This window comes from Phoxinus phoxinus (genome assembly GCF_949152265.1).
Source record: "Phoxinus phoxinus genome assembly, chromosome: 19".
NCBI classification, from domain to species: domain Eukaryota; kingdom Metazoa; phylum Chordata; class Actinopteri; order Cypriniformes; family Leuciscidae; genus Phoxinus; species Phoxinus phoxinus.
This window is the reverse complement of record NC_136894.1, coordinates 15,203,298-15,226,589: the sequence shown is the minus strand read 5'-3', so window position 1 is coordinate 15,226,589 and position 23,292 is coordinate 15,203,298. Positions and strand designations below refer to the sequence as shown.

At 35.8% G+C, this 23,292-nt stretch overlaps 1 protein-coding gene across 6 annotated transcripts in view; it reads left to right on the top strand.

Moving 5' to 3' along the window:
- The window catches only part of epb41a (erythrocyte membrane protein band 4.1a), a 57,576-nt gene that overhangs the window by 18,572 nt on the left and 15,712 nt on the right, over positions 1–23,292 (top strand). For 2 of the 6 annotated variants that reach the window (XM_079590497.1, XM_079590500.1), the window contains exons 4-16: positions 442–546; positions 1,122–1,164; positions 1,261–1,336; positions 2,439–2,657; positions 2,940–3,027; positions 3,829–3,981; positions 4,823–4,920; positions 5,035–5,210; positions 8,478–8,716; positions 9,454–9,528; positions 9,799–9,837; positions 13,390–13,452; positions 18,023–18,193. In XM_079590497.1, the coding sequence (XP_079446623.1) occupies positions 442–546; positions 1,122–1,164; positions 1,261–1,336; positions 2,439–2,657; positions 2,940–3,027; positions 3,829–3,981; positions 4,823–4,920; positions 5,035–5,210; positions 8,478–8,716; positions 9,454–9,528; positions 9,799–9,837; positions 13,390–13,452; positions 18,023–18,193 (1,545 nt within the window). Of the gene's footprint in view, positions 1–441; positions 547–1,121; positions 1,165–1,260; positions 1,337–2,438; positions 2,658–2,939; positions 3,028–3,828; positions 3,982–4,822; positions 4,921–5,034; positions 5,211–8,477; positions 8,717–9,453; positions 9,529–9,798; positions 9,838–13,389; positions 13,453–13,581; positions 13,630–18,022; positions 18,194–23,292 lie in introns of all 6 variants that reach the window. The other 4 variants (XM_079590498.1, XM_079590499.1, XM_079590501.1 and 1 more) reach the window with 4 other exon arrangements.

The window sequence follows — 23,292 nt, the reverse complement described above, 5'->3', positions numbered from 1 at the left end:
TTTAAATTATTACCGTAATCATAAACACACTGGTTAGTAGCGCAAATTACTTTAACATTTACAGCATTATGTTATTCTTCCAGCTTTTTGTTGAGTCTCCACACATTCAAAGAAAATAGGTTACTTCCGGCATTGAAAAATAAGGTGGATACAAACTTTCAAAGGCAACTATTTATGTAGTACTACATTATATGCTTCAAAAATAGTAAGTGAAACAGTCAGCATAATTCAACAACATTTCAAACAGAAATGTGCTACATTCTTGTCACATGACCTCCTTTCTTTGTAAGTGATCTATTTATCTTGTAAAAATATCTTAACCTTTAGCAGTCCCATAATAGTAAAGAATAAAAAAATCATATGCTTTAAAAACATAAGTCTGCTTAAAACACTAAAATAGTATTATGTTGTTATGATTTAACTACATTTCTTTGTTTCCAGAAACATGCCAAAGGCCAGGATCTGTTTGCAAAGGTGTGTGACCACTTGAACCTGTTAGAGAAGGACTATTACGGTCTGGCCATATGGGAGACACCAACCATAAAGGTACCTCAATCTGTTGGCACTTACACTTACATTCTTTTAATATTTACGGCTATTTTTTTTTTTTTGACAGAATGTTTTCTTCAGGTTTAATTTAACTTTTGAAATGTTAATTCTATCATATATATATTTAAATGATTGTGGGATTGTTAAATGGGCGTGCACCTGAGACCCGTCTCTCTGTAGGCAAGGGCGTGGTGAGCTGGTACCTGCTTACATCACACAGTACCACAACATCCAATAGGAAAATTCAACTGCTGTAGCCACCGTTCAACCTGAAGAGGGCAGCACCAGACGTTTTTACACCATATATTGTAGAATTAAAACACTTTATACCCAAATGTCAACAAATGTACTTGAATCAATGAACAGCACTAATAAAGCCCCAGTCTTACAGATCATTAACTAAAAAAAGTTGTTTTAGGGTTTAGTTACCCTTTAAAGAGCTTGAGCATTTAAAACGGCAAATTACTCAAATGCAGAACTTGCTTACGATTACAGAATGTTTGGCGGGGAAGCTGATATAGTTGTTGTAGTTATCTTAGTTATCTTTAGTTAAAGCTTCCTTTTTCTTTCAGACATGGCTGGACTTTACCAAGGAGATCAGACGGCAAGTACAAGGTGAGTAACCAGCTCGTTGTTCTATGTTATAATTATCAGAAAGTCAGTCTCTATTTTCTGTTGTTGCTATTTTAAATCATGTTTACATATATCTAGGCATCAACTATGATTTCACATTCAATGTGAAGTTCTACCCACCTGATCCTGCCCAGCTATCAGAAGACATCACCAGGTGAACAGCACTTTCTTTATTCTATATATAATGTGCAGACACACCACGGCCTCTCTGGAGTTCTGGCCAGGCGATTTGACTTTTTTATTGACCTTTGCATTCACCCATCTTTTTCCTCTGTCTTTCCTTAACGTTTCTCTTGCCTAGTAATGTCTATAATTATAGCCGTATATAAATAAAATCGGTTTGGCGATATGGCTTAGTGCGATCATTAAATCACAAAGGCTGCAATCTAATAAAATATATGCGCTGCGGCCGCAGTGCCGGTCCTAGACTTCTGGGGCCCCTAAACAAAACATTGTGAGGGGCCCCTGTCAGTGGATTCAGAAAAACACCAAAATGTCAATAGCAGTGAGCGATTCTCCTGTTTTCCTATGTTGTTTGTTTAACCTTAAATGACAGAGACAGCAGCAGGTTTATTATTATATTATTATTATATTGTCTAATATAATATATTGACAACTGACTGTTTATGTTCACTTAAGACAGAACTGACTGTGTTTAAATGAAAACTCTCCAAGACGGGCATTTTAACACAAATTGTATTTGTCCGTTTAAGCACACGCCCAAACCCAAAGTTAAATTGTCAAATCGTTAGGCCAGAGCTCCAGAGACACTGTGATGTGTGAGTGGACAGTCTGCATATATATACTGTATACACATATACTATATGTATGTGAATTGAATTGGAACCACAATAATAATACAATTCTAAAATTCCATCTCTACTTATATCCAATTCCAGCCATATAGGACAGTAATTTGTCTCTCTCTATTCCTCTCTCTCTCTCGCTTGCTCACTCACTAATTTTAAAACTAATCTCTGATACTTGCCAGATTAAATCATTAATAAAATGGAAAGCCTCCTGCTGTTTCGTAACAAGTGAGCATGCAATTCTCTAGCCAGTTTCATTATCACACTCGTAAATTACAAAACCCCATTCACCCTGAATAATCAAAGCGGCACACTGACGTCACTTTACTGTTGTTGTCACGGTACCAGTTTTTGACTCTTGTTTTTTACATTCTGCTACGAAAACTTATTCTGGCATATAATGTCTTTGAGTTTTTGAGCTTAAATGAAATGACTTGCACTGCGCAGGTACTACTTGTGTTTGCAGCTGCGGAAGGACATCAAGAACGGCCGTCTGCCCTGCTCTTTCGTGACCCTGGCCCTGCTGGGCTCTTACGCCCTGCAGTCTGAGTTGGGTGAATACGACCCTGAGGTTCACGCCAGTGACTATGCCAAGGAGCTCCAGCTGATCCCAGGACAGACCAGAGAGCTTGAGGAGAAAGTCATGGAGCTTCACCGCACATACAGGTGATCATGACTGTTTCTTGTTGGTGGGGTGATGATTATGATTTATTTACGTATATACTTATGATGAATGGATGTTTGGGAAACTTTTGATAGGGCAGGGAAATTAAAAGCACATTTACTAGAGGTCAAGATTAAAATATATGTTTTTGCGCTTTTTGCACATTTCGTTATTAAGTGAATGTTATGATCGTGAGTACAATTAGATAAGAATTTAATGTGTTGCAATTTCAAATATACTGTCTAGTTTGCAGGATATATGTAGCATGGTTTTTCCCCCTACAGATCTATGAGTCCGGCTCAGGCTGATATGATGTTCCTGGAGAATGCCAAAAAACTGGCCATGTATGGGCTTGATCTCCACCAGGCAAAGGTACAGTGGATTGACAGAAGGCAGTTTCCACGAATGGGATACGAAGAATAAGGGTTTAAAATATTTAACCTTCGGATAATGTTTGTCATACTAAATATTAAATGAGTTGTTTTATTCTCTTTCCTTCTTTATATGTTTGCAACACAGTTTGAAAACCAGGATTTTATTTTCTATCAACAAATTTGAAATAAACACCTATAATAAAATTAAATTAAAAAAACAATTAAATAAAATCTTTAACATTTTAAAATAAATTAAATGCAAAAATATTATATGCCAGCATTATTTAAATGAAGTTGGTTTTGTAGTTATTGATACATTTACATTTATTTGATCATTTGTTTTTTTGCAATAACTTTGGTTGTTGATTGGGTTACAATAACAATAATAGTAATAATAATGCATACATTTACAAGCCTCCATTTACTGCAGCGTGCTGTGACTTAAAATACATTCAATCACATGTCTCAGTTAGACAATGTGACTTTCCCCAGAATTGATTAAACCACCTGCTTTATGAGAAATCATCAATCTGAGCTGTCATAAAAAACGTCCTTCATATCACAGGAGTGCTTGTGATAAAAACATTGCATGTCCTGCCACTGCTCAGATTTAGTAGCTGAAACCAGGTCAATCTGTTTGCATCAAGTCTTGGATTTAAATAAATGATAGAATTCACTTTTTTAAAAGTGAAGTAGGGGCGCCTCCTAGTGGTAGAGCTTTGTAAAGTGCAAAATGCTTGTTTACACTGGGTTTCACTATCTCAAATCTTATCTCAAAACTGTTTTCTCTTTCTGTCAGGATCTGGATGGGGTGGATATAATGTTGGGGGTTTGCTCCAGTGGCCTGATGGTGTATAAGGACAAGTTGAGGATCAATCGATTCCCCTGGCCAAAAGTTCTCAAAGTCTCCTACAAACGCAGCAGTTTCTTCATCAAGATACGGCCATCTGATGTATGTGTACACATACCTAAAAATACTGAATTTATTCAAGACATTTTTTTCCCTGGAACATAAAGAGCTAAGTCTGAAATTACCTATATTGTAAAGATGATTATTAAGACACAATATAAAAACATTTTTAGGATATGTCAAGGTGGAACATAATTTTATCAAAAATAATATTTAAAGTTCACCCAGAAATGAAAGGAAGCTGTCATTGTTCCCTCTCATATTATTTCCAAACATACATCTTTCACTCTAATGTAACTGTCAGATGACACATGGCTACATTAGACATGCTTTGTCTAGTTTGGCGTCACAAGATGCGAGGAATCAATTATGTTTGACATCATATTACTCAGACGTAGCATTTTTACAGCAAAGTAAATTCTTTGGAATAAAATTAAATATAAGATGTAATCAGTATCGTATCAAATTTTTTATATATATATATATATATATAAAAAACAGTTTGACAGTTCCTAATTTTTTTTCTTTTCTTAAACCATTCTTTTATAATATTATCCAGATACTGATGTTTGAAATGTAAAATTAATTATATTTATTCACAGTCTAATGTTTAATACAACATACACAATTTTTTTTATTGTTCATTTTGTTTATAATGTTTAGTTGAATAGTTGTCTATTTTTCAGTCAGCATAATTAAATTCTAAAAATGAAACTACATAAAATCAAAGAGGCTCACATATACTCTATATCTATTTTGTTAATTTCATAATAATATTTATTAACTATTGGTGATTTTTCTGTTCATGACAATCACCTGTATGTGCAGTTATACTTTGTTGCAATGCATTTTCTTTTTAACACTTTTTAAAAACATTTTTTAGCTGGAACATTACGAAAGCGCCATTGGCTTTAAACTGCCCAACTACAAGGCTGCCAAAAAACTGTGGAAAGTATGTGTGGAGCATCACACATTCTTCAGGTATAAATATCAAGCAATGCGTCACAACATGTATTCACATCTTAGTGACTTTGTTTTTAGAAATTGATTCGAGTCCACATACTTTATGAAGAGATGTAAACTCTTCTGTCCCAGGTTGACATCCACAGAGGCGGCCACTACTCCCAGGAAGTTCCTGGCTCTGGGATCAAAGTTCCGCTACAGCGGGCGTACTCAGGCTCAGACCCGTCAAGCCAGCTCCATGATTGACAGACCTGCCCCCCATTTCCAGCGCTCTGCCAGTAAGAGGGCATCCCGCAGCTTAGATGGAGGTGTGTAACCATCTATGAAATTATTTTTCTCTTCCATTTACTGTATTCAGCTCTGATTGCCTATGGGTAGAGCAAGTTATATTGAAAATAGAGGCAAACTGATTGGCAAACTTTGTTGGATTCTAGTCAATCACTGCTAGTCACCTCAGGGAGTTAGACATCAAAAGTCATACTTGCTTTTGCTCTGCTTGAGATCTCATTTGCTCTTTCATTCTCTCTCCTTCTTTTAACCTCTCTCCATTTCTCTAATGTACTTCCCTTGGGAAGGTTCAGACTCCTTATGTAAGTTGTTCTGCAAGCAATCTGTTTTTATTTGAGCTGTGAGCAGAAGTCGTTTGTCTCTGCTGGCTTTACACTGAAGGACAGATCAGTTCTGCATTCAGGCTACTCTCTCTGTGTCCACAGCAAACAAACCCACTAACAGTCATATGTTGGACAGCTTTTCTCAGTCATGTTGTCAATTGTATATAAATGAAATATGTGATTAAACTGTCAAATCCATTTCACACTCTTGCTGCCACATACGATACTGTACCTCCATTTGGCCACATTCCAAAACTACATATCATACTTCATGAAAAAACAAAAACACAATGCATACTCTAAAAAAAGAAGGAAACTTTAGCATAATTTCAAAAAGAGTACTAATTATGGAGAAAAAAAGACTTTAAAAGTACTTTATTTTAAAATACTTTAAAAGAGTATATTTAAGTGTGACATGAATGTTTTTGCAATTAAATGAAAATGTATTACAGTTAAATTTTTTATAGTATTACATACATGAAATTAGCTGAACTTTAGAGTGCTTTTTGACCCGCCTAAGAACATGTTTATATGTCATTTTATAATTACTTGCATTGCCTTTGAAATAGGGTTCAAGTCTACTGTTTAATGTACTTACAAGCATTTATGGTAAACTAAACATGTTCAATTGGCGTTTGTCAGGTCATGGAATGTCTGAGAAGGGACATACCATAATCTAGTGATTGTAGGTGTTAGTCAGCATCTGTCGTGCTGGTGAATTGGCCTTTAAATGGATAATTTACCCCCAAAATCTTTTTCCAAAAGTTTCTTTCTTCTGCTGAACACAAAAGAAGATATTTTGAAGAATGTTGGTAACCAGACTGTTGACGGTAGTAGTCATTGACTTACATCGTAGGAAAAAAACTATGACTATGGAAGTCAATGGTTACCGTCAGCTGTCTGGTTACCAACATTCTTAAAAATATCTTCTTTTGTGTTCAGCAGAAGTGTTCTGGCCAAATGTTTTTTTTTTTTTTTTTAGTACTACAAAGTTTTTAGAAGTATTTTGTCTGTTAAATGTATTATATTTACATTAATTAAAAATTTTTTTCAATAGGGTATGGAGTATTCATTTTATCAACATGCTAAAATCAGACTTCATTGGAATCTTCTGGTCTTAAATCTCTATGGAGAGTGTTCCAAATCAGTCTCTTGAGGTTGTATTTTGATTAAAGCAGCTGGCTGTGTAGATGGTGACAGCTCACTAGAGATTGGAACAGAGCCACATGTCTCTGAGGTAAAGTGAAGGTGTTTTCTTGTGGTATAAATAAACTGTGGTTGCTTAAGGCAGTGCAGGTGAACTCACTGTGGGAGAAAAATCACAGCAGTGGTGTGATCCAGAAAAGCAACCCTAGTTAACCCACTGATAATTTAATTATTCATCCTTAGGTAGAATACGGACACAGACTTAATTACTTTCTGCATCCATCAGAGATGCACATCGTTGGTTATTTAATACATAACAATTCCATGAAGTGAATCTTACATAGTCTTTTAAAGATTTCAGTTGTTGCAATTCGCAAATGACCCTCCCTGAAATACTTATAAAAGAAATAGCAAGACAGAATGATTGCTGTTTTGATTAGTAGTTTGATTAACAAGTTGGTTCCTGAAAATTTTAAATGAAGGTAAGTTTGGTATTGTTTATTCTTGTGGATAACAACTCCAAGCATGTACCTGTGAAGACAATAAAGGCTATGCAGAGTGAGATTTCGAGTTCCTGAAGCAATTGTTTATGTTGCAGTTTGATTGTCAGGTCAAGCTTTGCCCAGAGAATGTCTCATAGGCCGACAGGAGCTTGATCAACTCAAAAGAAGTGAGAGGAAATTTTTTTTGAATGAAACACTGCAGGATGATTGGTTTGTGCTCCTTGGCTGCACTCTTTCAGAAACCTATTTTTCCTGAGGTGGAACTTTATTCCCTCAGCTTGTTCTTCTTTCCTCCTAAAGTTCCTACTCTTATGAAAAACAACATCTGTCACTGTGTTTACATGATTTTGAAGATTGCTTCATATTTGAGATGACTCAAGACTATTTTAACTTGCCCAAAAACAGCATGCTGTGTGTATATATATATATATATATATACACATACATACATAGGCTACATACAATTAAGTGTACTTAAAGAGAGTCCACTTTCATGTCTACGTGTCTTAACACATTTTTTAAAAGTGCACTTTGTAATTAAAAACTTTTTTACATTTATATTAAGTACTTTTTAAAAAAATATTTTGCTGTGCTTTAAAGAAGTACACTTATTTTAATGTGTTGACTGACATAGTAAATCACATATAAAGTACTTCATTAACTGTAGCGTGTTATTCAATATTAAATTTAAAGTTCATATAGTAAATTGTACAAATGGTATATTAAATGGTACTAAATGCAACTTCATTACAAATATATTTAAAAACTTAACATACCTGTACAAGTTTCAATAGAAATGGCTTTAAAGTGTTTTCTGTGTATTTGTAAATTCGGCAGTACACTTGAACCATTTCAAAGACAACAGAATAATGAAATAAATATGTACTTAATTCCTACTTACGTTGGCTAAAAAACACTCTAAAGTTCATCTGGTGGCATTTATTATAAATATAAACTATAATATATATGTTTTTTTTTTTTAAAAGTCAAAAAACATTACATTCAGTTTTCACTTATAGTATATTAATTCAAGGGGTATTATTTCCATAATAAGTACTCTTTTAAAAGTATGCTAAAGTGTACTCCTTTTTCAGACTATTAATTTAGGTTTATCGCAATTATCACAATAAGAATGTGTATTACTGCTTGTGTGTCTATGTTTCTCATCAGAGGTGCACAGCAAACACCTAAACTGGTTTTATGCAGACAAAACTCAAACAATTGTCACTATGTTAAAGTGAACTTATTTATTTTTGGTCCATGACTTAAGTGTAACATACAAAACTCCTCTGTCCCATACATTTCTCTCTGACAGCCATGGTTTCGACCCCAGATAAGAATGCTCGTCCCGTCAGTGCTCCCATTATGTCTCCCATCTCCCCGGGTGATGTGGCTCCTTCCCCAGTGGCGTCTGCCGCCCGCACTGACCGTAAAGAGACGTCCACGCCCACGGGCCGTCTACGCTCCTCTGAGAGGAAGAGTGAGGTGAAGACCCATGTGACAGATGGCTCCAAAACACACAGCACTAAAGCAGAGGGCACACCTGAAATCAAGGTATGGCACACACACAAATATATACAATAGTTTTTCAATATAGAATGAATGGAAATTTATTTTAAATCATAATTAATTAAATTAAATAATATTTTTTTATTTGAACAAAATCATATTTTGTTTTAGATCATTTTAGTGCCCCCCATTTTATGTTTAAGTATAGATGAAGGCCTATAATACTTAGGGCGTTTTCAGACCTGTAGATCATTTGCTTTGTTTTCCGAAACAGGGTCTTAATTTGTCACAATGCTGCATTTTCTTCTTGGTTCGGTTCGCTTTCACAAGGCAACATTTCAAAGCGTACCAAAATGTGTTTATGCAAGTCACATGTGAGTAAAGCTTTCTTACATCAACCGAACCACCCCAGAGTTTGTTTGCAATTGAGTCGAGACCACCTCGTTCAGGCGAACTCGGAGCAATTGTTTTGGTACGGATCTAAGCACTTTGCTGTGTTCATATATGCCTAAACGAGGGAGAAAGTGCACCAGGTTCCTAAACAAATGCTCCAAATGAGCCAGGTGTGAAAACGCCCCCCACTAATTGTTGGAGTAAGTGATCGGAATGCAAGCCTAAAAGTTCCTATAAGAAGCCGCAAGGCCTTTTCATAACTAGAATGATTGCAGTTCCAATTAGAAAGAAAAAGCATCTTTATTTGAGACCACACATGTAAGATGGACATGATGTTTAGGTCTATTTGAGACCGCAAGAGTATGCATACTCTCTCTGTGCTGCTACAGACGGTAGCCCGGCGAGAACGGCGGCACCGTGATGCCCCGGTGGTGACGGCCACCAATGGGGAGAGAAAGAGCCAGGTTTGTGCTCATGATTTCAGCCAATCACTAAGGCTGTTATAATATACATTAAAAATAAATACAATTGAAAGCAATTTATTAAATTGTTAAAATATTTGTGCATGCTGACAATATTATAGTATCATACTATTAAGACATAAATTAATAGCTGTAAGAAAATCATAACCATCGTGAATCTTGTTTTTTTGATGCAGTAAGTGAGTAGCAAAGAGGTAACTTGTTTTGTAGACACTTACATACTCTCTTCCTTCCCCTCTGGGGTCTAAACAGTCGCCACGGGCGGACACTGAGATGGTGCGCATGAGGAAGGTCAGAGCTCGTTCCATACAGTTATCACAGCATGAGGACGATGCCATTGTACTCATCATCTCCTCACTGCCCATGTTTTACAACAAAAATATAATTTATTCTTTATTCTCATCTGCTTTGGCTGTATCTTGCTTGCACTTGTATGAGTTAGGCTGTACCAGACAGCACTGTAGCTGTCAGATACATACCTATTCAGGCTGCACCAGTGAATCAGTGCATACTGAGGTTTACAGAATGAGTGAAGTACGGATGAACATTATGACATTTACATTGTTATTGTGGCATTTACTCTAGCATGCATTGTCTGTTGCACTATCTTTTACATGGATGCAGACCAAAACTTTGGTTTTTAGGAAAGCCAAACTGTGTTCCCCTGCTGCAAACCTGAGTTACTCCAACTTTAACTCCAACTGATAAATAATATTTTAAATAAACACTTTTATATATGTTTATACTTTTAATTCATTAACATTTTTGGAGAAGCAATTTAAAGCATATTTTAAGGAATGTTTAAAACAACCTAAGCTCTATCAGCAGAAACATGTTAATGTATAACAAAACTGAAGAACAAAATCAGTGAGATTTATACACTACCAGTCAGAGGTTTGGACATACCTATTTTCCTGAAAAACCTATGCCCTGGATGATGCCAGCAAGTATATATTGAAAAAAGAATAGGGCCAAGCACTGAACCCTGAGGTACCCTGGCGATACCCGAAGATTTTACCTATAAGGAATAAGTGTCATGAAACCCCCCTGTTAAAGCACTGGTCGTTGACTCTTCAGATTTGAAAGACTCAAGAAATGGGTGTGTAAAGCTGTGGAAAAGTGGGAGTGTAGAGGATGGGAAGTAGGGAGACAACCAATAAAACACAGACCTACACGCTCATTATACCGACAAATGATTATTGATACATGAGCTGAGAAAAAACAACCAAACAACAGAGTTGGGTGCTCAATGGTGTATTTTAAAATGATAACCCTATGACAACAAACTCACACAATTCTACTACTAACAACTATCATGTTAACTATAAACTATCATGAACGTAGTGGCTCCAAAAAACAAACAAACAAAAAAACATCTCCAAAAATGTGTTTTAGGGTTTCATGACCCTTTAAACAAGCAGAGATTCATGTGATTCTAAAGTTGGAGTGGATAGAAAAGAGGAAGTGGCTGACACAAATGAGAAGAGATTATCATTAAGATGCTCTGTCCACCTGCAAGGCTTCATTTAATGATAGTAAGTCTGAATATGTTGAATGTTCGCTTTGAAATCAAGTCAGTCAAGTTAAATCCTTACTGGTTGCCGCCGTCTAGCAGCTTGTTCTGTGAGAAAAAAAGAGAACCAACTTGCTCAAGTGTTTTTCACCATGAATGGAAAAAGACAGAATTTAATGTTAGTTACACAAGCCTTTTTGAATGTGGTGGGAAAAGTTCCAGTGCCTAGTGATACGTTTATGATGCATGTGAGTGTTGTGGGGTGGGAGAGATGCTGTGTAAAAGATGGGAGAGAAAAGGATCATTGGTAGGATGGTTGGAGAGGGGAACTTTAGAGACCTCTGCCTCCATAAGAGGAGAGTAGAGATTTGCATGCGAGTCGTGGGTGTTTGTTTAGTTTTTTTGTGTGTATGTTGAGAATTGGCTGCTGCTGATTGTTACTTGATCTGTGAAAAATTGGCAAAGTTGTTAACCATTATGGAGGATGTGGGAGGGAAGAGGTGAATGCCTCCTCAGTTTGCAAGTATCTGAAGTACTGTTGATCTTGTTGTGTATGGATGCTTTTGCAGTGGCAACATTGGCAGAATAAGATGACTGCAAAGCAATGGATCTCTGACTATTATGCATAGGCTCTCTAAAGATGTGGTCTCACCTGACAGCACGTGCAGTGTGTCATTCTCAAAACCAGAAGCCCAAAGGCCTAGACTAAATATGACTGGCTACATTTTATACAGAACCTACTCTAGAAAAAGCTGTAACATACAATACATTTGATATTTTTAAGACCACCAGGACTCATATGTGTGACTCTAAATTTTATCCTCAATTATTCAAACTCATAATTCAAACTCAATAATTCAAATTTAATAATTGTTGTTTATGAATTACGATTTCTGTGTGAAAACCACACAAGTTTTAGTCAGCAGAATTTTTTTCTTTCTTGACTGCAATGAATAGCGTACTAGCCTAGAAGTGAAAGAACAGATAAGATTTAGAAAGGTTGTTAAAGTGGAACATATAGCATTATTTACATTTATTTAATCCTAACCATACTTTTAAAAAGAGTGCTTATTGCAGAAAGAATATGCTTAAAATAGTATCTGAATATTAAAAGAGAATATCTTTTAACCCACTGGGAATTAAGTACATCTTTACATGTAATTTAAAACAAACTAAAATATACTTTAATGTAATTTCTATTGAAACATGCATGTCTTGTATTAAAATATATTTGTAATTACTTTTATTATATATTCTATTATAATGTTGAAGCAATTTATAATTTAGTACATTTTAAATATATTAACTTTAAATGTTATATTGAATAACATACTAAAGTTAAAATTATATTCAATACTTTATATGTGATTTAATGTGTTTGTAAACACATTCAGATACGTATACTTCTTTAAAGCACAAAACAGGATTAACACAGTAAAAAATAAAAGTTTTACTTTAAAGTACATTTTAAATTATTTCAGAGCACATTTTTAAAAATGTTACCTAACTCTTTCCACAAGATACCAGCCACCACCAGCATTTATTAAAATTTTCACAAAAAAATCATTATGTTGTATGAATATCGGATATCTGCAGGGAAAGAGTTTAGTGTGTGGTTAATAAACATGAACTTAGTCATGAAAGTGTACTCTCTAAGTACTCTTAAATGTGATTGAATTAATATTATATCATGCAAGTAGTTCTTATTTTAAATATAGTTTTAAGATTTTAAAGTACACTACAAGTGCACATTCAAAACAATTAAGTACACTTCTTTTTCACAATAAATAAATACAAATGTGGTCACCTATGTCCAAACTGTTGACTGGTAGTGTGCTTTTATATACTCTTGTCTAGCTAATCATGTGGTTATAGACATTAGACAATACTCACTAATATTCATCTTATTACCAAGATTATCCAAAACATTTTCAAGACAAGAATTACACTGGTTGTGTTACAGTTGCTGGATCAGAGTGGTCAGGATGCGCAATCAAATGTAGCATTGATTTAAAAACACCAGAGAGTTGCAAAGTGAATAGCGTTTCACAAATGATGGCAAAGTGGAGTTTATTTTAAACTCATTACACTTTCATAACTTTACCCCTAGCACAATTATTCCTGACCTTGCAGTCCCCCCTGACCTTTGACCTCTCCCCCCTGTCTAGCTGCTGTGGTTCATCCATATTTGATTTGTCTCCATCCCTCCACATCCCTACACACTGAATGCAACTGCAGTTCAAATCTTTAAAAAAAATACCCAAGAATCATTTCATGATTTTCTCTACGTTCAACCACTGCCAACTTTTCCCCCCCCCTGTTCTTCACAGAAAAGAGCTAAGAAAATTGAGGGTGAAACTATTTATATCAAACATAGCAATTTAATGTTGGAGGTTTGTATTGAAACTCTGGAAATGTCTTGTTTTTGCCGCTGCATGTCTCACTGCATGATGTTCTGTTTCATCCTTGTTTCTTTCTTCATTCTTCTCACCGCACACTCTCTTTTGTGTTTTGTTTTGAAGCTTAACCCTAAAGGCTTGGCATGCACTATTTACCTCACTAACTGTAATGCAAGTACTCGCTTCTATTTCTTCTTCTTTTTTTAGCACTATTTCATTAAATATATGATTGGGAATTTTTATTAAATTTTAAATGTATTTACTTTTTTTCTTCAGTTCATAATTTAATGCAAAATTGATCTGATACAAAAATGTAGCAAGTAGTTGTTGTTTTTAAATCTCTGATATGCATCTTTAGATGCATTTTATTTCATGTAGCAGTAGACTCTATGCTTATTCTGTTCCAGCTTCTCTAAATATTTCTAATGGGCTTTTCACACTTTAAATGAATAAACTATGTATAACCCATCTTGTTTCCTGTTTACATGCTTCATACTTTACCCTGGATTATTAAATTAATCCTGCATGGTCAGATTTTGAGATTTCACACTAGGTTTAGCCTGCAGGCTAGCCTGCGAATTGACGTCATGGCTAAACAGTTCAATACTAATGATTGAAAAAGAACAGCATGTGTACAGAACTATCCAACTGTGGAATTGTCACCACATACATATGCTAATGTACATAAATGCCAATACAGTTTCTTCATCACTAATTAATGATTTATGTCACGGTTATTTTTATTGGTTTGCCTAGTAGTTCTAATGGCCTGGACACTGAAACTAAACCCAGTGACTGAGCTAAGCACATGGATATTTAATCCAATTCTGAATTTCATGGCTTAAAAATGGTCTTTAGTCTGGGTTAAAAACAAATGTTGACCCAGGGTTAAACAGTGCGACAAGCCCATAAATATTCTGAAAAAGTGTACTGTTTAGCCAGATATACAGTATAATCATTGTCTGTTCATTTAGCTACTAATTCATGTTTTTATTTATTTATTTGTTATCAGATCACATGGTATATTACTGATTTGCAGTGCTCTATTATACAGATTATACAGCCTGTCCCAGTCATATATTTACATACTACAATAAGCTACAAAAGCTGTTTGTTACTGTTGTCCTTGTGAGGTCTGATGAGTCTGATAATGATTCTGACAACAAGGTGGATTTTGTGACATTAACCCCTTCAGCCACACCATGACCTCTTCTCTAACCCCGTGACCTCTGTATCTAACCAAACATCCTGTGTAACACTGTCTCCATCTCATATATTATACTATTATTATAATTAAGTGTTAAGATTGCAGTTGGTGTTTGAGCCAAGCACTGTTTTGCACTTTGCTTTGTTTCTTAAAACAACTGATTAACAGACATGTGTCAAATCTATCATATGCTGCATTGAATTGTGACAGCATATGATTCATTTAGTACGCCATAGGCCCATAGCTTTAGAATGGAATATAGACCAGTTTGTAAAACAGCATTTTTAGAGATAAGAACCCAGCATTTGACCCATGTCTGAACTCAAGCTTTGTTCACACTGGAGCTTGAACAGCTAATGTTAAAACCAATGAAGTGCTTACATGATTACCACCTCATCTACCTTTTAGAGAAGAGTTTAATAATGAAATAACATCAGAAATTAGATATTTTACAAACTAAAGTGAGCTGCCTGCCAGACTAGCTTTTAAGGCATCATAAGCAATCCAGGAAATGTACATAATAGTGCCACACAACATAATTTGTATTTATTATTTTAATATGTTAGCACGTTGCTAAGCTACAGTATTTAAATACATGTTCAAAATTGATTTGATATATTTTCTGTAAATGATAGACATTCAATATTAACTTACATTTCTGCCAAAAAGGTTTCTTTGGAGACAGAATAACAATTGCTGACTATTGCCAAAAGTATATTTAATTTTACATGTATGCTCGACTATGTGTTCAGTGCATGTGATGTAAATTTTATCATTGGCATAGTACAGTATGCTTGCAGCTAGATTTTTCTAACCGTGCATACCGGTACTCTGTACGCTCAGCTCACACATGCACATTTTGTCCACAAGGTGGAACAACAAACTACTGGAGATGAAATAATAATAGTTCTTGAGTGCTTGTGTGAGGGGTTTAAGAGATACACGCAACTCTTTAGCAAATACATTTTTATCGCTCATCAAAATTGGTCAAATACTCGACAAAACCTAAACTTTCTAGTCCTCATGTGTCGAATGCCTGTGTTCATGCATGCTATCAAATGAAGTATACCTTGAAAGATTGTGCTTTCGTCTACTATACATATGCTAGCATTCTTGTCCAAACCAAGTGTACTCTAGGCCTATTTTGTGGAACACTTACGATACTTTAAAATATTGTCTAGGTTGTCAGCTCACAAGATTTAAGAACAGAACCATTTGCTAAATATAAATAGCAGTTTCAAACTACTAGCCTGCAAACTTAAATTTGACACACTGTAATGCAGTACTTAGCTTTTTTTAGGTTGTTACCCAAAATGTATTCAAAATATATATTCCTAAAACATGTTTGCTTTGCTTATTTTCACGTAGCAACTGTCTGCCTGAAGTCAGTGAATGTAGATGATGAGGTCTGGTTTCTCATGAGAGTGTTTCACTCTTGCAGATCTTCTGTTGGGCACTGAGACACAGATCAGTTCTCTCCATTTTATTTCCAAAGTCTCACCTGTCTACCACAATTAAATGAATAAAGATCAGCTGAGATTTTAGACCGTCTGTCTCTCTCTCGATCTCATTAATCACAGTTTGCCTGTACACACATGAATCGTTGAGCAGTCACAAAGACTCCTCTCTGAAATGAATATTCATAGCATAGCTGATTACCCGATGCCACTGAGAGGAGATGATGGGTGACAAATCAAGCTGCGGGTGGTGAGAAAAAGGGGAAAATGCATTTAGAAGACAGTGAAAGTGGAAGAGAAGATTACTGTGTCTTGGTGGCCCATGGGCGATCTGTAGAATGGCTTTGTGTGTGACATTCGCTTGACTGAAAACCGATGTGACTAGGGATGGGGATCATAACAAATGTAATGATTTTGGTTCCTTAGTGACTCATGCAAAATAACGATTCAGTGAGTGAATTGGTTGAATTGAGTTCAAACCCATGAGTTCAAGACTTATTATTTTTTTGTCTGATTAATTAAAAATAACTGCTTCAGTCATTCACACCTACACACTGTACATGTGTTGTTGTAAACAATCAGTGAAAAGGCTCGCTCTATGAACGCAATTTAAGAAAGTGTCACCATATGACGACGTTAATCTACTCACCGTTCAAACATCGAATATTAAAAGGAAATTTATAAGTGTAAAAGCATCAACAAGGTACTTTCAACTGACCAAATAACCCCCAAAGCGCGAGTTTTTGGTTAAATATTACTGTAATATATCTGTAACTTATGTTGCCTTAATCAAAAATGTTCATTAACCTCAGCATTACGTGTTACTATTTCAAAATGATTTCCGTCATTTTGACAGACTATAAATTGCATTTATCTGTGAAAACAAACCTGGAAAGAGACGTGAGGATTTGATGAGAATAACGAGAGAGATTATTTGCGCATTCCAGTGAATTATTTATGGAATATATCGTAAAATAAAATCGGGAAACAGACCATAAATGCGCAGTATATGTTGTCCTTTTTCATACTTTTACAGTGGATTGCAAAGGGAAAAATGATCATGAAATGATCATGAGGAAAAGAAAGCAGCGACTGAAAAGAGCTCTTGCCGTAGATTGTCATGTCACGTTAAAATACCAAGTGTATGTTATTCTCATGATGCCTGAAAATAAACCATGAAGGGAAATTGACAGCTCATCCAGTCAAACTAACAGATAAGCTTTATTTGTTTGGCAAACTTATGATTTGAAATTATTAGTTTCAGCCTTTTTGAATGGAAGTTCCCCAAACCGGAAGTGCCACGCATAATTCAAAACGCAGTGAGATCGTCAGGAATAAGGTGGATAGTGGAAAAAGGTTCTTTAGATTATTTAAAAGAAACATGGTTCTCTTAAGAACTGTTTACTGAAAGATTTGTTGAGGAACCAAAAAATATTTCCTCTATGGCATCTCTGCCTTTTGGATGAACAAAAAAACAACAACTTTGGAAACCTTTCTTTTTAAGAGTGATGCACAGTCTTTCCCATCATCGATTCAGACTACAAGCTCACAACCCACCCCAGATGGAATCTGTGGAGATTTAAGAATCGCTAACGGAACCAAACATCTTCAAATTAACCAGTGCCAGTGTATTGATAAAAATACTTGATTCCCAACCCTAGATGTGACATCCCTTGAGTTTAGAGTAAAACAGTGATTTATGTAAGATCATTAAACTAATGAGACATCTTCATTGTGTTATTTATCTCTCTTAATCTGTCCTTCATCTTCCTGTGTTCTTTCTTTTTTTCCTCAATTTTGCTATCGGTTCCTAAATTTCTCTTCTTCTATCCTCTTGCGCTTTTTCTTTTGACCTTTTTGGTATACTTTCTTTCCGCCTGGACCTCTATTTCTCTCTCAGGATGTGGAAAAGACACAGACAGAAATCATGCGCCATCACACGAGTATCAGCGAGCTCAAGCGAAGCTTCATGGAGTCGGTGCCCGAGCCACGGCAGAGCGAGTGGGACAAGCGTCTGTCCACCCACTCGCCCTTCCGCACCGCCAGCTTCAATGGCCAGCTACAGCCTGACGTGAGTACTGGGGTTACGCACGGGGTTAAAGGTTACACTTCATTGTAGGATTTAGAGTCTTTGTATGCCTTGCTTGAAGATAAGATTGAAAAAGCCTGTGCTTGAAGATAGATTTGCATTCATGCATTGCATTTTCAGACTGGGTTGGAAATTTGATGACCAAAATGCTTTTTTCCCCTCATATACATTCCATATCTATAAATAGACTGACTGCTAAGACATTTTTGGGAGTCAGGTTATCAGAGTGCCAAAAAGTTGCGTTGACAAGGTTTAGGGTTAATGCAATGAGCACTTTTGAGGAAAAACTTTTTTCCAAACTTTGCCAGTTTAGTGACATCAAATCTTAGAGATGTACTTGGTCACTGGTGAGTAAACTAGGCATCCATGAGCAGAATTATATATTCAGCTTTCTGTTCTGAGTTATCTCTGTGAAATTATTATTTTATTTTTTTCACACATTTTTCAACCATTTCTTCAGTGCTGCCTATTTTGGGAGACTGCAATACCATTATTTGCATTCTCTGTATATTCTTCATCTATTCTATCTATCATCTACTTATTTTTTTATATTCCCCCTTAATGGCAAACCATATAAACCTTAATGGTTGGTTACCTTTATTTTTCAGTCAGACTGTCTCTTCCTGTGCAAAGTAAACAAGACTTTATGCCACTAGTCAAAAAGATGCACTGAATAATGTGCTAGGTGGAACTTTACGTGCTATAACAGTCTAAGTATGATGCAGTCGCTATGATGCACATTGTGCAACCCTGAAAGCACATTTTTTTTATGTGACAGGCAGTAAATTAGACAAGTTCAGAACTTGGAACTGAATGCATATTCTGCCAGCCTGTTAAAATCATTCTGAATCATTAGACGAACACCTCATGCTAATGAAGCTCAACTTTCTTTCTTCTATGGAACACAAAGGAGAATTGATCTTACGACTGAAAAAGAACTGCTCAAAATTGCTGCACTGATAAGCCTTGTAGTTATCTGCCATTTTGTCTGTCAAACTTACTGAACTGTCTATGACATACAAACCTCTTTTTTTTTGGCAGTTTCCCAACATTATCAGTGCTCGACATTAACGCTTATCCAAGAAAATTATATTTTTTGAAGATGCAACATGCAAGTGTAAGAGTTTGCCAACCGGACGGGGCCTGATTAAAATGTCAATAACAACAACAACAACAAAAACTAGGGAAGCTCCACCAAAAATCTTTGTGCGAGTATGATTCTGATTTTATTACATTCAGTGTGAACGACTATAGATAAATGGATAATGTATTGATGGTAACAAGGTCACGGGTGTTGAGACTTGTGCAGCCTATCTGTGTGTGAGAGACACTTTTATTGTGAGAAAAATTACATTTAATTGCGCAATAGCACACATAAGAAACTCACAGAAACGTAATATCAAATGATATACAGTTTAACAGATATACTGTTAAAAGTTTGGAAACCGTTTTTATATTATAATTTTTTTATTGTTTAAATATTAAGCAGCACAACTATTTTCAACATCGATAATAATAATAAGAAATGTTTCCATTAAATCAGCATGATTTCGGAAGAATTCGAAAGAAATTCAGCCTTGTCATCACAGGAATAAATTACATTTTAAATATTAAAATAGAAAACAGTTAACTTACTTTTATACTTTTAATTTGTAATAATATTTCACAATATTACAATTTTTACTGTATTTTTTATTAAATAAATGGTGAGCATAAGATACTTTTTTGACAGTTACTTTAGTTAAGCAACCTCACACAATCAAGTTTTTCGAATCAGCACAATTGCAAATGTGACATCGATTTTTTTTTTTATTATTATTTTTTTTTACAAAAGTTCAATAAGCAAGTAAGTAATAATAACTTGGCTTACATTTTAGACACAATATTGACTGTTTTTGCTTTATTTTGCCTACGAAAATAGGTCCAAACAAAGCCACAGCAGAACAGTTGCCGTATCTGAGCAACAGTGGCGTTTCGTTACTGAATGATTCAGCTTTTTTGAGCAAATTGGGTGAGTCAATAATTCAATGACCCATTCATAATAACAGTCACTTGCTTCATTCCTGAATAAATCAGCCGTTTGAACAAATTGGTTAAATTAATGACTTGCCACCACCTACTGGCAGTTTAGTTTCATATTTAAAAGTATCATTGCAATTTTCCTAATACCGGTACGCAGAGGTGGACAAAGTACACAACTTCCTTACTTGAGTAAAAGTACGGATACTGCTGGTCAAATATTACTCCGTTACAAGTAAAAGTTGCAAAGACCGATTTTTACTTAAGTAAAAGTACAGAAGTACTCATTTTTAAAAGTACTTAAGTATAAAAGTAATTGTCAATGCATTGTTTTATTATTGTTGCATTGTTGCATGTAATAGCCAATTTACAGTACAATATGTCTCTGAATCTATGCCTGCCTACCCTCATATCAATATCACATGTATTTCTAGAACAGTTCCAGTCGTGGGATTGAATAAGTGCACTCAATAACGTCCACAATGGTTTCGGACACCCAAATGGCTGTTCCCAGTTTTTTTACTTTTAGTATGAATATGTTAGACTTACTGTTATCTATAAGCTAGTGTGCTCCAAAACAATGACAAAATTCGCATTTAGAAGATCAAACCCAACGTTGCAAATTAAAATCATGTTAATGTCAGAATCCAGTGTCAGATTGACGTTAATCTCCAACGTTGGACAGACGTTGTATTGTGGTTGAAAATCGGTTGACTTCAGAAACCAACATCAGTCGAGTTCTGACGCCAACCAGACTTTCATTTACAACCAAAATGCGACCCCTGCAACCAAAATAATAATAATTCATTACATTTATATAGCGCCTTTCTGGACACTCAAAGTGCTTTACATAGAAGGGGGGAATCTCCTCAACCACCACCAATGTGCAGCATCCACCTGGATGATGCGACGGCAGCCATATTGCGCCAGAACGCCCACCACACACCAGCTTATTGGTGGAGAGGAGACAGTGATGAAGCCAATTAGTATATGAGGATGATTAGCAGACCGTGATGGACAAAGGCCACTGGGCAAATTTGGCCAGGATGCCGGGGTTACACCCCTACTCTTTCGAAAGACATCCTGGGATTTTTAGTGACCACAGAGAGTCAGGACCTCGGTTTAACGTCTCATCCAAAGGACGGCACTCATTGTCAGTATAGTGTCCCCGTCACTACACTGGGGCGTTAGGACCCGCACAGACCACAGGGTGAGCGCCCCCTGCTGGCCACACTAACACCTCTTCCAGCAGCAACCTGGTTTTCTCAGGAGGTCTCCCATCCAAGTACTAACCAGGCTCAGCCCTGCTTAGCTTCAGTGGGAAACCAGTCTTGGGTTACAGGGTGATATGGCTGCTGAAAATAATCCCTGACGTTACTACTTTCTACTCAAGGACCTTGACAGAAATGTAGTGGAGTAAAAAGTACGATATTTGTCTTTCAAATGTACTGAAGTTAAAGTAAAAGTTTCCAGAAAAAATAATACTCAAGTAAAGTACAGATACTCAAAAAGTGTACTTAAGTACAGTACTTAAATAAATGTACTTTGTTACTGTCCACCTCTGCCGGTACGTATTTTATCTTTGTATATTCATATTAATTTTTAAACATAAATTACTTATGCAGTTGTTATTTTGCAGTGTAAATGCATTTATTAAATAGTTAGAACAGTGATGAGAATATTGCTTCAGAATAAATTACATTAACGCCACAAAAACAAAAAACAAACAGATAAGGAACTTTTTTTACTTAGAAAAGTGAATGACAGATTGATTTATCCGAAGGACAAGCACATAACAAGGCTTAACGTCAATTGTTATGGTACATGTTATTACCTATCCAATGGAGTTTTCTCGTTTGGTTTTGTTCTTGAAATCTCGAAATATACAAGAGTTGGATCAGACTCTGCAGTATGCCACATGAACGTCCAAAAGGGAAATAGTCCAAAAAAAAACATCAAACATCTCTATGTTTGCAGAAAAGAATAGTAGGACAGTATCATGGACGAATAATCAATTTTAAACAGCGCTTGTCGTTCTTTATGGCATTGACCTTAGTTTATTTTAAACTTCAGTGATTTGTTTTCTCCATTAAATACAAAGACTGCATATAAGCTAACTTTATTCTGAGAAAAACACAAAGAACAATTATTTAGCCCTGTTTGCTTAGGAAAAATGTGCAACGGATGCTTTCTGCACGTGTTAATGTCCATGTTTATGACATGTATTGTCTGACTTCTTGGGGTAGATTTCCCCTTGTAGTTTCATTATTTTCTCAACTTCTACTGTTATATTTACGGTAGTGTTTCAGCATAACAACCTGATACAAAAGCTTGTGCTTTGTTTTTTTGCATGATGATGAATTGCATTTGAAGTAATTTATTCCATGTCATCAGGTACATCAGTGAGTGAGCTGATTCGCAATGTCATTTTGTTTGGTGGATAGATTACCCAGTGAGTGTGGTTAAGTCATCGCTGTTGTAAGGTTAATTATGCTGGTTGCTCTTTTCCATGCAATTATACCTCGTGCGAACTGAGGTTTTCAAACTATAAAAGGACGCAAACGCAACAACAAGTAGTCCATCCGATTTGTGCTATATTTCGAGTTTTCTTAAGTCGTACAATTTGGTCTTCTATTCTTCTAATATCTACTTTTGTGTTTCACAGAAAAAAATAGGAAGTCATAGGTTTCGAATAACGCTAAGTAAATGGTGATTTATTTTGCCGAACTGATTCTTTAACATGATAAATTATGCGGAATTATACTAAAAATAAACTCTCAGTGTGTGTGTGTGTGTGTGTGTGTGTGTGTGTGTGTGTGTGTGTGTGTGTGTGTGTGTGTGTGTGTGGGCATGTGTGCATAGGTGAAGATGCCTCCTCTCCTACCCATTCACTGTGTAGCGGGAGGTATATCAGAGGTAAACGTACTCTCATGACTTATGTAGATAAAGAACAACACAAGCAGAAGCATAAATGGCCGCTGGACGCTATGGTCATGACCCAGTCAGAGTAGGAGAACTCCTCTCTCTCTGAATCTGCTCACTGCCCGCGGCTTTTATAAACC